At 34.5% G+C, this 16113-nt stretch overlaps 1 protein-coding gene across 2 annotated transcripts in view; it reads right to left on the reverse strand.

Annotated features, from left to right (window-relative positions):
• LOC137999224 (pseudouridylate synthase RPUSD2-like) overlaps positions 1-16113 on the reverse strand; it is a 136091-nt gene that overhangs the window by 29460 nt on the left and 90518 nt on the right. For both annotated transcript variants that reach the window (XM_068845068.1, XM_068845075.1), the window contains exons 7-9: positions 6583-6661; positions 4991-5039; positions 3389-3481 (exon numbers count right to left, since the gene is read on the reverse strand). In XM_068845068.1, the coding sequence (XP_068701169.1) occupies positions 3389-3481; positions 4991-5039; positions 6583-6661 (221 nt within the window). The remainder of the gene's footprint in view (positions 1-3388; positions 3482-4990; positions 5040-6582; positions 6662-16113) is intronic.

The raw sequence follows: 16113 nt of genomic DNA on the forward strand, positions 1-16113 counted from the left end.
TCTCGTTTACCATTGAGACCGAATGTAACGGAAACATCTCCTTTCTCGACACTCTGGTCTCCCGAAGAAATGGAGTCATCGCTGTTAATGTTTACAGAAAGCCCACCCATACAGACAGATACTTAGATTTTTATTCCCATCACAGCAGGCAACACAAGGTCAGCACAACATCAAGCCTCCTGCACAGGGCTCTAAATCTACCCAATTCTTCTGAAGGAAAAAAACAGGAACTTAATTACGTTCAGGCAGCTCTGGAGTCCAACGGTTATCCATCTAGCTTTATCAAAAGTATACACGCTAGAAAGACTCGAGCTTCTACAACAGATGTATCTCCGGAGGAACTCGTTGGAATGTTTTTCAAGATGGTTGAACCAACCGAGTCACGCAAGTCTTTCGCTTCTCTCCCTTACATCAAAGGAGTAACTGAGCCTTTGACACGCATCCTCAAAAACACGATGTCACGGTTGTAAACAAACCATTCACCACTCTACAACAACAGTTCCCAGTACCGAAATTCCGACCTTCGATGGAATCGCAGACCAACGTCATATATAAAATTCCCTGTACAAATTGTTCGTGGTGTTATATTGGGGAAACCGGCAGAGCTTTCAATACACGAAAAAAAGAACATTTAAGGAACACCAAAACTGTGGCCAAAGGTTCTAGAATTGCCAATCACGCTTGGTCCAATAACCACACCATTGATTTCAAGAATGCGTCAGTTATTGACAAAGGCACTTTTAGAACGAGAAAAACATTAGAAGCGTGGCATACCACAGTGACACCCAACGCAGATAACAATTCGTGCCCTTTACCTGGACAATACGACATTCTTTTTAACAAATATTCATAAATTTTCTACATTCTCATCATTTTGCAATGTACGTTTTTATTTAAATTTTCTCATCGATTTCTTATCATTCATTTTACCCGTCGAAGACTGCAGTTCGGGCAGTCGAAAGCTCGTAGTTTTTTAATCATTTTAGCCAGAGATCGTTTTTTAAATTTTAACTATGTTCCATCCTGGCTGCGGCCCTTCAATATTTTCACTAACATTTATATTGCCTGTTTTACCACTAGTCATGCAAGATAAATGCTATATGAAAAACTTGACTATTTACAAGAAAACGTATTGTATTTTGATATTGATTCAATCATATACATTGACAATGGAACAACAAAATTTAAAACAGGTGATATGTTAGGTGAAATGACTGATGACTTATCAGGTAAAAAAAAACCACTCAATTTGTTTCAACAGGGCCAAAATCCTATTGTTTTAAATATGGTGATAATCAACAAAAATCAGCTATTAAAGGTTTTACAATAAACCATGAAACAATGTTTTGAATCACGATAGCTTGAGTAAAATTGTAAAGAAACAAATAAGAGAAATTACAATTGTAAAATAAAACAAAATTACTCGCAAAAAAAAGAAATTGTAAACAAGTATAATGAAAAAGTATTCAAATTTGGGTACAACAAAAGAGTTATCAAATCAATCAACCAAGACTGTATTGACACATTACCGTATGGATATTAAAAAATGTCATGAAAACCTTTACTAACAAAGTTTACTCATAAAGTTTACTCACAAAACCATTTTATTCGTCTGAATTTCCAAGAATGTCATGCTATGGTGATTATTTCCTGTTCCATTTAATTATGCAAATATTTAAACACACTCTATTTTTCTAATATTTTTTTCAAATTAATTTCATAGCTGTTATTCTTTCTTGAAATCTTTTTTTTTTTTAAGTATATAGATTAATTTTTTATTTGGTTTTACAATGGTGCTTTTCAATAATCCCAAATTTGAATTAAGTTGAAATTTTTTTTATGGGGTATTGAAGCACAGTTTTGATATATTCTTATTATTCTTATTATGAGCTCTTTTGAGCTCATAGTAAGAATAATAAGAATATATCAAAACTAACCCATTCTTGATATTTAGGTCGAATTTTGTAGTGGATATTTGAAGTGGTATTAAACAATGATATTTTGTAAGATGAAACTTTCAAAAAAAACTTATAGATTAATTTTTTATTTGTTTTTCAATGGTGCTTTTCATTAATCCCAAATTTGAATTTAGATGAAAAATTTTTGATGGGGTATCAGTACTTAAATTTTTAAGGTGCAATCTTTTTATCAAATTTTTTAAGCAGAATCCATTCAAAATTACCCTGCCCTAAAGTCCCTTAAATTACTACTTTGATGAACCATATTTTTGAACATGGATAACTTTCCCTGTTAAATCTTCATAAAACGCGATGAAATGCAAAAAAACCCTCACCTTAAGGAGTGAAGATTTTAATTTTTTTAATGAACCATTGAGTTCCGAGAGGGGTCGAAATGGATAGCCCTTACAACAGCACTGGTTGAGGATTAGCTTCAATTGTACAAATCCCTAGTGGCATGGACTTAACACCCACTCATAAAAAAGAACCCAAACAAACTTTTACTGCAGTGGTTATTTTTGTGATTTGCGAATGGTTACATGTGAGGCAATGTACCCCACGAGCAGTCTCCTTCGATCTTCCTAGATAAGTCGGGAAGAGGGAGACGGAGGTGTAAAGTACAGGTTGCAGGTCATTGTTTTACTATAACTGAAACAATCCAAACTTTGAACAAGAATGCTAACCTTAGGCTTAAACATAATTTTTTAGGCCTCATGTTATCATTAGTAAAGTTTTTGGGTTGTTTCAGCGATGGTAAAACAGTGACCTGCAATCTGAGGGTTTAGGGTTTACACCCTCCAAGAGGCTCTGCCAGCCACCTGGACATTCTTTTGCCGCTCATACAAATAAATGGATGAGTCAGTCCAGTTTCGACTTGTCAAACCAGTCAGTCGCCACGCATCATCAATATTTACAACAAGTGAAGCTATAATCCTCGCAGTTATGAACACAAGGATCCTGAAAAATTCAGGACTTCAACAGGTTTTGAACCCGTGACTTCATATCCGCAGTTCCACATGATTCATTTCATGTATCATTTCACGCATTGAATATTTACAACAGCGTGGCAAGTTTTAACTGTCTTAATTCCCATGAGTGTTTCCTCCGTATGTTGGTTACAGAAACTTGTCTGCAAGAAACTTACAAATTCGTCAGTAAAAATTGAAATGGCAATTTAAAAGTACGGCCTGTCTTGAGATTCCAAGAATTTTTTTGGTTGCCGGGTGCTTGCCAGAGTTGTTCGAAAATATCTGGACTGTTTGTTTTCATTTTGTGGTTTTGTGGTCACTGATACCCACTACATTTTCATCCTCTTTCCGACTTAACTAGGAAAATCAAAGGAGACTTGCAGGGCAAAGGCGATGAGACTGCATCTCATCTTACTTGCGCATTTTGACTTTTTTGACTCATCTTTGTAATTTTCTATTTACCTTGGAAATTCACCTTGTACTCTACAAATATATTCCTTTTCAATTTCTCTGTTTCTGACTTGACTCTCAAGTTCCTGAGCTTTGGCCAGTGTTCTGATGAGATAAAGTGAAAATTGTATTTCTTACAGGAAGTTGAATATTACTACTTTTGACGAACAGTATGCAAGAAGATAAGCAAAAATTTAAAAACAATAGACTAGTTTACCTAAATGGTAGAAATGCTGCAGAGGGGAAGAGAGACGTTAAATTATGCTTGCGGCAATTTAACGGCGGTTCATGTGTGGAATTGAAGGGAGATTTTAAAAGGTCTTGTGGACCCCTACTGGACCTTTCGAGAGAAGAAAGAAAACAATACGTGGTTTTCACAGTAACGTCATCAAATTCTAAAATCAAATTCGCAAGGTTGTCTGAATTTCTATGTAATGGAGGTTGAAGATGACCTAGAAATAAATATTTTTTTAACTTTTCAGTTCCGTAACGCCTTTCGGAAATATATCATTTTAAATTTCCGAATTGTCACCTTGCGTGACACCATGATACAAAGCTATTTGGTTGGAAAAAAAATGTATATCTGTACTCTCAGCAGCTCGAGCCTTTCAAAAACATGAGTAGGTGCGTTCATACATGTATTTTATCTCATGAGCAAAAAGGAAGCGCTTTCATGACATCGCAAAGTGAACAACAGATGTTTTCGTTGATTACCGGCCGCCATATTGGTGGACCACATGTTGTCTCCATACAACTCTATAATCAGCTGAAAAGGTGCGTGAAATGCTTCGACAAGTAACTCAGAAACGATGTATCGCACAGACCTGAAAATTGGAGAGGTGGTTCAAAGATTTGTTTCCTACAACATTCCTGCAAGTTCTTAACCTTTTTCATTGACCGATTTCGAATTCATTTTCTAGTTACATAACAGTGAAGCTATCACGACAAGAGAAAAAAAATTGCCATGCATTGTGCACGTGTGGTAGTGCTGTAACACAGCGCTTTATTCCATACTGTCACTTGAGCTGCATTTTGTCTTCCAGGAGAATCAAGTTGTCTTTGCGTAATATGTAGCCCTAAGAGAACACAATATAGGTAGACGTCACAAGGTAGACGTCTAGGGTCACCCTACCTTGAGCATTTACATGGCTTAAGTAAACAAAAAGTGTAACCCTACCTAATTGATAGGATAATCCTACCCCCACGGTGACCGTACCTGACATGTTAACACAACCAGGAAAAACAATACAGGAGGGTCACCCTACTAGTAGGGTGACCCTATCTCCGTGTAAACAGGCCCTTATACTCTTACAACTCGGTGACATAGTGTGTAATGCACTTACAGTGCAGAGCAGATCACACCACGCATCTTAATTCCTCCATTCACGCATAACCACAATTCATTGCGCCTTTTACCACAATCCCTTGCATTTCGAAGAAAAATGTGTTCTCCTGTTTAGAGAGCTGCCTCGTTCACTAAAAAATACCCAGTGTAGGCAATTTAAAAAAATAAAATTTCTTTGCTCAAGCTTTCACACAGTACTCCAGTAAATCGTTAATTATATTGAACATGCATCAACAATACACCTTGAAACTATTTGATGTGACACAAACCTTGCAAACATAAGAACTCCAGAAGTAAGACGATCAATTCTGTGAATAGCTGTGGTAAAAAAAATAATAGTGTTCATAAGTTCTTAGATAGGAAAGGCCTCTAATTTCTTCCACTAATTAAATGATTTTAAGGACATTCACGCCAATTGCTACTGCACATTTTTTCGCACACGTCACGCACACGTTGTGCGTTGCGGACCACGAAAGTAAACACGATGCTAAAGGTGCAAACATTTTACACACGAATGGAACGTGAAAGCATGTGGCATTATGGGATAGCTGTGGACCCAGGTCTTCTCGGAAATGTCACACAATGGCGTGACAGTGCGAATAGACAATCGCTTTGAAAACTTTATAGCGATTTTACTCTCTTGAATGCTCGGTGAACCTCATTTTTCTTCCCATGGATCACTTTCTTTCCTGATTTTGTGCATTTTAACAAAAAACAAAAAAAATCTGTATGTGAGAAGTTACAAATATTTTGCCTTTTATGTTCTTGTGTCGTTTTTCAAGGTCTATTTCATCTCAGAAAAAGACATCAGCTGCAAAAGTTTGTTTAGTTATATACTAGTTATGTTGAATTGAGTACGTTTACCTGATCTAAGTTTCACTAACGTAGCTTTTTTATTGCTGACAGTTGTAAGCTAAGATCATCTGAAAATAATGCAAGCTTTAAAAGTGCACCTCATGAACTCGAAAACGAGCACGGTGACCCCCCATATTTTTTGCCTTTTTGGCAAAAGTAGATTATTACCTTTCTGCGTGGCAAGTTTGAAAAAAATCTGTGTGTGGGAACGTTTTGGGCACGATTGTCCTTAAATGAATGAGCCCAAGACTGTTCAATGTATCAGCACAAACAAAATTGCACTTGCACTGCAAATTCGTATTCTCTTAGGTAATCAGAATGGATACATTTTTCACACATATCATTAATAAAAAAATGAGGAGTCCATCATTAATGAAGTCCCTTTCTTGGAAATTGACACAGATCATGAAGACTAAACGAAACTGATAGCATTTAGAAAAATATTTTGAGGTTTCAAATTCTATAAAACCTCCATTCACCAATATTATTTAACAATTATTCCATGAGCTACAGTGAATGGCCAATGAGGCACATAGCACCGCATTGGCTATAACCACTCTCATATCCAACAAGCGTGAATGGAATGATTGTTTAATTAAATTTTCATTAAATTCTGAAGGCTTCCACTTGGAAGTTAAAGCCAATCAGTTTTCAGCTTGGCAAATCTCGACACAATCAGTTTCCATGTTACGTCATACAGTATATGAGCTGATAGCCGAGATTGAATGAACCAATGAGAAAACCAGAAAGGCAATATCTGAGGAGGTGCAATTTGGGTTAATAATCTTGTTACTTACTTAGGATCAGAAATAAATCAATATAGACTGAATGCAAAATGGCCACCAATAAATTATTGAAAATTAGTATGACTAGCCTCATTTTACAGCCAAAACTCTTTCAATTTTACACATGTTAGCGAGGCTAGCCAGGCCCATTAACACAAAGACCAAAGAATAATTTGTTGGTGACCATTGTTTTTCTTACGTCAACAGAAATGTTAACTCACTGAAAAGATTTGTTAATCCATGCTCTTTACCAAGGATGAATACCACAGTGTTATGTCTGTACCTTCCACAAGGGTGAACCTAACAGAAAAAAAGCCTAATTAAGCTTTGAGAACATAACCAGATGCTTACTGTGGTGGTGCACATCAAAGTAGAAATAGCAAGTTGATAGCGGAGAATGATACAATTAACAACTTCTTAACAGGTGTTTTTTAGGAGTCACATTCATCTCAATTTTTGCTGCCATCTTTATTGTACACATCTTAGTGAATTACATTTTTTGTCTGCCATGTTCTTCACTTTTTTAAGTTGCTGTACAGAATAGTTGCAGATGTAAATTGTTATAAGTCACTCCTCTCAAAGCTTTTCACAAATAAATTACAATACTTTCAGGGACATTTGGGCCAGATTTCTCTCAAGCAGTCATCCAATATTATTGTTGCTCCTGACCAGAACAAGGTCAGCCACTACACCAGGGTCTACATCCTGTGCTCTTTACAAACATATGTTCAAAAATGCCCCTAATTAGATGCACACGGAAGTTTGAAGTAAAAGTGGAAAAGTGGAAAAGTGACAATCTCAAATGGAACGCACATATTATAGAAAACATAACTACTGAGGCTTCAAGACGACTATATCTAATCAAACAACTAAAATGTGCACATGTAGACATTGTATCATTAGTCCAGTTCTATTGTAGCTGCCTAAGATCAATCTTAGAATACGCTTGTCAAGTTTCCATCATAATATTCCGCATTATTTATCTGACAATATTGAACATATCCAAAAGCGTGCCTTATGTATAATGCTACCAGATCTCAAATAATCAATTTGTCAAATTTTACTTGTTTGTATATACCGTCTTATTGTTTAATTATAGTTTTCAGTCCTATATGTATAATGCTTCCTTTTAACAAATGTAATTCCACCCACAGGCTGCAAGACTTATTTTTCTCTTAAACATTATATTATTATTATTATTATTATTATTGTTATTGTTATTGTTATTATTATTATTAGTTAAAAAAAGATGTACACAGATTTCAATGAGCTTTTGCAAAGTGTCTGTAGGATATCACAGCCACTTAGGCGAGGCACAAAGGTCTAAACAATCTCTTTAATCCGGCAAGGAACACCCACACAATTCATACTCATTGTTTTACATTCCCGGATGTACTAACACTTTCATCCACTTTAACGCCTACAGTCCAATATAAAAACATGTTCTTTGATAGTCTAAAGTTGTCCCAGTTTAGTATAAAACATAATCATTTAGCCGTTTTGGGCAGCTACCAAGTCTTCCTGATCTCCTCAAAGGTTTATCAGCTGGAGAAGCAACAGAAGGACCAACTTCTGGTGGTGATTCTGCAATTGGTACAGAATCCTCCTCCAGAGGTGGCAACTCAGTTGCTTTGGTTTCATTTGGGGGTTCAGCAGCCTGTAATGTAGTTTCCCGGTCTTCTCAGTCTGGTGTTAGAAACGGTTTGACCTGCTGAAGATTTCGCTTGTACTGAACTCCCTCTGGTGACTGTACTACCACCTCGTCTCCGTAACGAGACAGTACAGTACAGCCCAAAAATAATGCACGCGCAAGAACTTCTTTTTGCGTCCGCAAACCGGCAACCTCTTGCGGCTCCTTGCGCCACAATCCTACCAGGCACAAGAACTTCTTTGTGGTTAGAAGTTGACACCGCAAGAACTTCTTCCTGTTAAAGAATCCTGACCGCAAGAACTTCTTTGTGGCAACATCTCAGAAAGAAGGTGATATACAAAACTCGCAACAAGACAAAAATTTTCGGGCATTATGCACGGTCGAATCTCGGGAGTTATACGTATCATATGTAAACAAACGTGATAACGATGTTGATTTTTTACTACGTTTGCACGAAGACTAGTCGCATGATAGCAATCAGAATAAATAATTATCAGACGAAACCCTTTTGCTACCCAAAAATCCAAGTCAACGAAATGTTTATCAAGGTACACTGTAGTGATGAGAATGGCTTTTTCCACGCAAACCGTTTGTAGGACTGTCGCCGCGAATGTTGAGGAATTCATTGCCGTGAAATTCACATAGATGTGAAGCTAGAATTGATTCCTGTCGGAATCGTTGAAATTTCCTCTGCCTTCCTGTTTAAATATCTCAAGGAAAATGCAGTGAAAGCAGACTCACAAGACTGAATTTTTCAAGCTCGCCATTTTCATTTGATGTCTGCTCCCGAGCACGTGGCTTTATTTCACGATCGTCACCTAAACCCAGAAATGTGATTGTTGCTAGTTTACTTTTTTTTACGTTTTTTTTACCCTGTTAGAACAGTGGCGTCTCTCAGATTTTATACTAATCATTTCTAATGGATAAAAGATGCTTAGCAATGTAACCGTGGTTGTGTGAAGACAAGTTAAAAGGGAAAACAACTCACTTCCGGTTATCGTCCATGTCTCAAAAATGCGCGTGCTTAAGCTCCCTAATTGTCGATAAGTCGCGCGAGACACTCAAAAATCAGCTGCCTTCATGTATATTTTCCAATCAGCTGGATATGATGTCGCTGGATTACATTTTTTCCGGGTGAGAAATACCCTCATGCGACTAATCTGCTTAAATTAAGGTTGGTTCTGAATTCTACTCAGTTCGCGTTTACCGAGAAAAAAACAAATAAGCATGAGTCAAGTTTGATGTGCCCTGGAGTCCCACAGAGGCAGATTCTCTAGGGCAATTTGAGGGGCAACTTGTTTTGTATTCATTCCGTCTTGACAAAGCCAAAAGAAAGGAAAAATAAATACAAGTATGCCACGACGAATTACGTAACAAAAGCGTGACCGACTTGTTTTCAGCGTAATGGTTGTTATGCAAAACAAAAGGGGGCACACAGTTATTGTTATTGTTCATCTTTTCCTGGTGATGTGCATTCATTTTGAAAAATAATCATATCAAACAGGAATGAATCATTTATTGTTATGATACCACGAGTTTTCTGTTGCCGATGAAGATATCACAGAACATTTGCTTAAAACATGAAATTGCTTGAAACATTCACGTTCACCGGTCTTTCTTTTAAGCGAGTGTGTTAAAATACGGCCTGCGATAAATTGGGATGACCAAACATTGAGTTCTGATCTCATGCCTATCGAATATTTCCCAAGAGGAAACATACTATTATATCCCTTCCTTTTGAAAGCGATTTATGTTTTGGAAAACATAATCCGTAATCACCTCAGACAAGCAACACCGACTACTCTTGCGGTTGAACACGCTAACTTCTTGCGCTTTTTGCGTCTTGCGGTTAAGTTCGTAACTTCTTGCGGATTCTTCCGGCAAGCTTTCTATCCTCTTGCGCTTTGAATGTTCTTGCGGATAAACCGCAATTTAACTTCTTTTGACCGCTTGCATGTTCTTGTGGCACAAGACACTTGCGCCACTTCTTGCGCGTGCATTATTTTTGGGCTGTACTGTACTTCATAGGGTTCCTTCTCATATGATGGTGACAGCTTATTTTCTTTCTTCTTCTCAAGTAGAACAGTGTCTTCTTTGTTTACCTCTTGATCCCTTGCCCAAAACGTTCTATAAACATAGTCTTTGTTAGACTGTTTCCTTTGAGTGTCCTGATCAAGTAGTATAATGGTTGGGGCTATGAGCTCATTTTTGCGTTTAATTTGACCTTGGGATTTTGCGTTGAAATTTTGTGTTGAAATTTGTCCTTGGGATTCAAAATTACTGTTTTGTTAAAAATTGAAATAAAATTTTCACTAAAAAATTAATCTATATGTTTAAAAAAAATTGAAGTGTGTTTCAATGATATTGAAGATTGTTTTGTCGATAAACTTTATGAGTAAACTTTGTCCGTAAAGTTGAAGTTTGTTTAAATATTTGCACAATTAAAAGGAAAAATCACAAAGCATGACATAATTGAAATCTAAATAAAGGGGTTCCCCATGACTTTTAACCAATCACAAACTTCACATTTTTACTTCACAATTGTGAAATTTTTCAGTGACACGTTTCAAATTTGTGAAATCATTTTGTATAATAGGTGATGCATGAAGTGTGTTTAAATATTTTGCATAAGTAAATGAAACAAGAAAAAATCACCATAGCGTAACATTTATATTCAAGATAGTTTTGTCAGTAAACTTTATAAGTAAACTTTAAACCATAATATTTTTTTAAAAATGTTTTTCTGTATATATTATATAATAATTTGTCAAAAATTACATAACAAAAGATTATTTTTAAAAGAATATGTAATATGTCCCTTTTGTGGTGTAAAAATACAAGAAATAAACGATAAAAATAATCAAAAAACACATTTTTGTGGACAAGAACTATCTGAAATAGATTATCAAATGATTTGTACTATTTGTGGTATAATATATTATGAATTTGATAAAAATAATTACATAGATTTTTATGAAAATATGTATAAAATAAGGAGAAAGTCAGTCTATATAAGAAAATACCATATTGAAAATGTATTATTGGATATAGCACTCAAAAACAATTTACCAATATCAAGAGCTATAATAAACCGTGTTTGCCAGATATTTGATCTAATAAACACAGTTTCAAATCAAGTTAACCAAGACAGGACAAGGATAATATCAATCAAATTTATAACTCATAAACTTTTTAAGGTGTGGAATTTACCTTGTGTAATACAGATTAGTACCGTAAAGACTCGCAGATAAGCCGCACCTTTTTTCCAAAAATTTGCGATCAAAATCGTAGGTGCGGCTTATCTGCGAGACCATTTGGGAAAGGTGCTGTAAATTTCGGTGTCCAGTCTTCCATCGTCCGATAATATGCCTGGTTACACAGCTTCGCACAGTGCATGCAAGAAAACAACAAATTTACACGCAAAATTCTATGGAAAAACTGCCTTGAATGGAGAAATACCTGTGAACAAATACCAGAATAATATCAATCATATGTCATAAGTGGTGGACATGATGTTTATTCTACTAAAGAGCTAAAATTACGGGTAAGATCCATTGTTGGCGAGTTGGCCTTGGATGACGACAGAACACTTCATGGTCTCGACTTTGGATTTCTTTCGAGTTTTTTTCATGAAAAACTTTTTTTCCAAAATTTGAGTCGCTAAAGTCGTGGTGCGGCTTATCTGCGAGTGCGGCTTATCTGCGAGTCTTTACGGTAAATCAAAGAAGACTTTAAAATATTATGAGGATTATTGGAAAATTTTTAATCATTAATAGGTGATAAACTTAATTATATTTTTTGTTATATTTTTTCATTACTTTGTCTGGAATAGTTGCACAATTATCAATTATAATATTGTTCATGATAGAACATTTGTTAAAAAAGATTGATTCATTAAATACACTGATTCTTAAACTTTTTCTAAGTTCTGATAAGATATCAAAATAACTAGTGTATGCAAATCTTGTTGATTCAACCTTTTTGTCATATTTTTTTGCAGTAGCATATGTTTGTAAAAGAACATCGGATCCTGAAATATAGGATTAAGACTTACAGAACCTGAAATTGTACCAATAACTACTAATGCAGTTGAACCAATCTTAGTAGATAAATACATTTTTTGGTAATGTTGAAATGATTTTTATAACACCAAAATTTTTTGTGATAATATTTATACAAATCTTTTATTTCTTTAATTTTTTTCATCTCATAGATTTTTGCTTATATGATTGAAATTAAATATTTTTTGATTAGCTGTCATTATAATATTATTTTAATAAATATATTTAATCTTCGTTCGTTTGGCACATTGCTGCTTAATAGTTTGACTCTAAAATGACCGTTCTGTAATGTTATATTCATATTAAACGTCTGCTTTTTGCTTTTGACTTGATACAAAAAAATCGTTTGTTACTAATGGAAGCCCATAATAAGTTTGAATGTTTAGTTTTCAATAATTACATTTGAAAGAATTATATAAAATTTGAATTTGTTTGATTATTGACCCACTAGGAAGTACGACTCTTTTACTTCCATTTATAATAAAAGTTTTGTCTGATAAATCGGTTATTAGATAACCGTGTAAATAATGTGATGTTTTTAAAATGTCGTTTCCATTCATATCAATTGGCATATGCATTGTAAATTTTTCATCAGACGATATTTCATAAGCTTCTTCCCAATCATAAATACTAATGTCAAGATTATATAGTGCTGCATTTTTTATACCATAACATGCAAAATACACTGGTAATGATAATGGCTATTATTGTCATAATTAGCTTTTATAGTAATATAAAGTCTTCTAACCGTAAAGAGTTAATATTCGTTGCGGTTCCATTAGACCTTTTGCCCATGGGAAAGTGAGACTTTACCCATGGGAAATCTGTGTTTTGTGTGTAACCTCTATTGCCACAGTGAAACTGCCAATGGGGAATCACTATGGATACATCAAAAAGAACAAAAGAATTACTCATGACATTTCCCGAACCAAGTCGTAGGGTTTCATCTTGGTTTATCTAACCACAAGAGTAGTTCAACCAATCGGGTGGAAGAAAAAGTTAATTCCGGAAACCGCAGCATTTGCTGGGAACATATTTTTGTGGTGTTGCGCTGAAATTGCGGCAAATATCCTGGCACACACCAAATTCATTACACGCGGTATCAAACATGGTCAATTTTTGAGGTTCAAAGTGAGTATATTGTACTTGTCTTTGCAAATTAATTCGATTTCTTTTAGTGCAGCAAGTTTTGTAATGTTTTTTCTTTTTAATTTTTTCACAGCAACTTTAGACCTGACGGTTCTGAACGAGATGCGTCGTTATACAATGGTTTTTTATTCCAAAGAAACTGGAAGCAAGATTCGTCAACACCATACGCTCCATATCCAATTTATTCAAGTTTGCCTGAAAATCAAACAATCCCTCTGCAGTTCACGCCACAAGCGGCTCCACGTTCTTTTAGTCAGTCAAAAGTTGACCTTGGGTAATAATTTGCAATGTAACCGGAGGACTAAACCTGACCGGAAACCCAAACCGATCCCAGCCCAAGGCAATTACCCACAAGTTACCTCGGGGAAAAGGCGAGTGTAACCGCAACTATTGATCTTATGTAGTGACACTCATTTGATACTTTTGTTGTTGCTTGTTTTGCTATAATCATGTTTAAAACTTCCAATGTGATGTTCATGGAGAGAAATTCATTTGAATAAACAGTAAACCCTGTTTTTTAAAAATAAAACTCAAGCGCTAAAGTGTAATTATTTGAAAAGTTATCTCTTATTAATTTAAAGAGGTTGACATCAAATTTTCCTCTGTATTGTGAATTTTGATTAGACTTTTGCAAAGTAAAAGAAAATGCTTATTTTCCAATTTTGTGGGGCATATCATCGAAATCATCAATTAAATTTACACTAGAAATACCATAATCGGCAGTACATTCGCCAGCATTATCTGTTATGTATTTCAATACATTTGTACAACGTGAGCTGATATGATTCTCGCCTATTTTTTGGTCAACATATAGTTTATTTACACTGTCATTTTTATTAACAGGTGAGCTCATATTTACCAGCTTGTGACGATTAAGATTAAGATTTCCTAATAAAGCTGCACTACCATTTTTTAAAATATATAATTGATCAACTGCAAGTGAAAGAGCAGAAACACTATTGTTTAATTGTTCTAAATTGACTCCATCAGAATTATGAGACGCTTTTTTTACATTGATTATTTTCTGGTTATGGAGGCTGAGATTTCCAGATGAGTCTTTTTTTAAGTAATCAGACAAATCAACACTGTGAAACCTGCCTGTCAAGCCTGTGAAACTTTTTGATCTACATATGAGTTATTAACGAGTTCATTGAAATCATTTGGTTTTCTATATGACACGATTTTATTTCCACCCATGTTGATGTCTTTGTTTTTACAGACGTTTTATTTACTGTGTTTTGAATACCATAGATACTGTTTCCTTTTAGATCAATATCTCCTTTCATTGTACCGCCTGTTTCATGTAAATAGTTACTCAGCTCACTGTTTAATTGAGTGAAATTGATGGCTTGATGACCAGATGTTGCTTCTTTCACATTATTAATGTTAAGGTTTTTCATATCAAGATTGTTTGTCAAACCACTTTTTAAAATATAATTATTTAGCTCTGTTTTATCTGCTTTTAATACCATCGAGTTATCAATGTAAAATTTTGTTGCTGCATCTTTGTGACGAAGAAGATCTTGTAACCCATTAATTTTTTTATTTCCCATATTAATTGGATTTTTTACATCAATTTTAATATTATCATCATCAAATTTCATGTACCATTGACTGAAATATTGGTATGGAATAGGGTTGTTTTTTCCATCTCCTGGATTACCAATGTCTTCTATTCGATTATAATTCATTTGCAAATGGCCCATCATACCAATTGAACCATCTTTTTTCAAATAATCAGTTACGTCTATAGAAGGACTACTTGAATCACCTCCATTTGCTTAATATGATCATATATTTGCTTCTTTGTCAAAGCATCACTGTCATCTGTTCCTGGTTTTAAATTAATTAATTTTCTATTTTCCATATCATAATCACCATTTTTAGTCAGTTTAAAACCAACTCCTGGTTTGCCTTCAATTAGTTTTGTACCTTTTGATTCTAATAAACCGTTTGAATAACTCATTTATATAATTGATGTATATTATATTTGTTCATTAAAGTTCTTATTTGTAAATTTTCGTGGCTATCAATATAGATGAAGCTATATGGATCCTTTGTTGCTTTTTCATATACTTCTTTTGGAGTATTATTTTCTTGGCAAATCCGTGATTTTTCATTGTTGCTTGGAAATTCATAAATACAAAAATGACTACAATTAAGTCTAATATCTTTTGGGGTTTTATAATAGCTTTGTGACAAATAAATCACACAGCAATTTTTGTCTTCCGCATATGAAATAATCAATCAATGGCTTTTGGTTTTTTTCACAAACAAAATCATCAAATATAACCAGCTTTTGGTTATAATCTGTTAATTCAGATACTGGTATAATTTGGTCGTTACTCGCTTCAATAATATCATAACCAACATCCTTACTTATTGGACTGAACATGTTTAATATATTTTGATATTTTGACTGTTCCAAGTTTTTTGCATACAAATATATTTTGTCATAATAAAGCAAATTGTAAATCATATGCATCAGTGTGTTTGTCTTTCCTGAAGAGCTTGGTCCGACCAAAATCATACCAAAGCATCGGTCAGGCATAAAATCATATAACTGTTTATAATTACTAACATTATCATCATTTGAATCGTAATTTGGTATTCTCATTTATATCATATGTGTATATTATTTCATAACATAATATTCACCACCATGTACAACACAGTGTTCAACAATGTGTAAAACGCTATCTTTTATATACAATTTGCCATTTTTATGTAACCGAATAATATAACAAATGAGTTTACTTAAGTGGAAAGAACTTGCAGTAAAAGTAAATCTGAATTAGGAGATAAAATTAATACTGTACGAAATGCTATTATACAGCATGATATTGGTCAAAAAACAAGCCAAGCACCTTTTTCCAAGGTGTTTCAACCAA

This window comes from Montipora foliosa, chromosome 1, assembly GCF_036669935.1.
Source record: "Montipora foliosa isolate CH-2021 chromosome 1, ASM3666993v2, whole genome shotgun sequence".
Lineage (NCBI taxonomy): Eukaryota > Metazoa > Cnidaria > Anthozoa > Scleractinia > Acroporidae > Montipora > Montipora foliosa.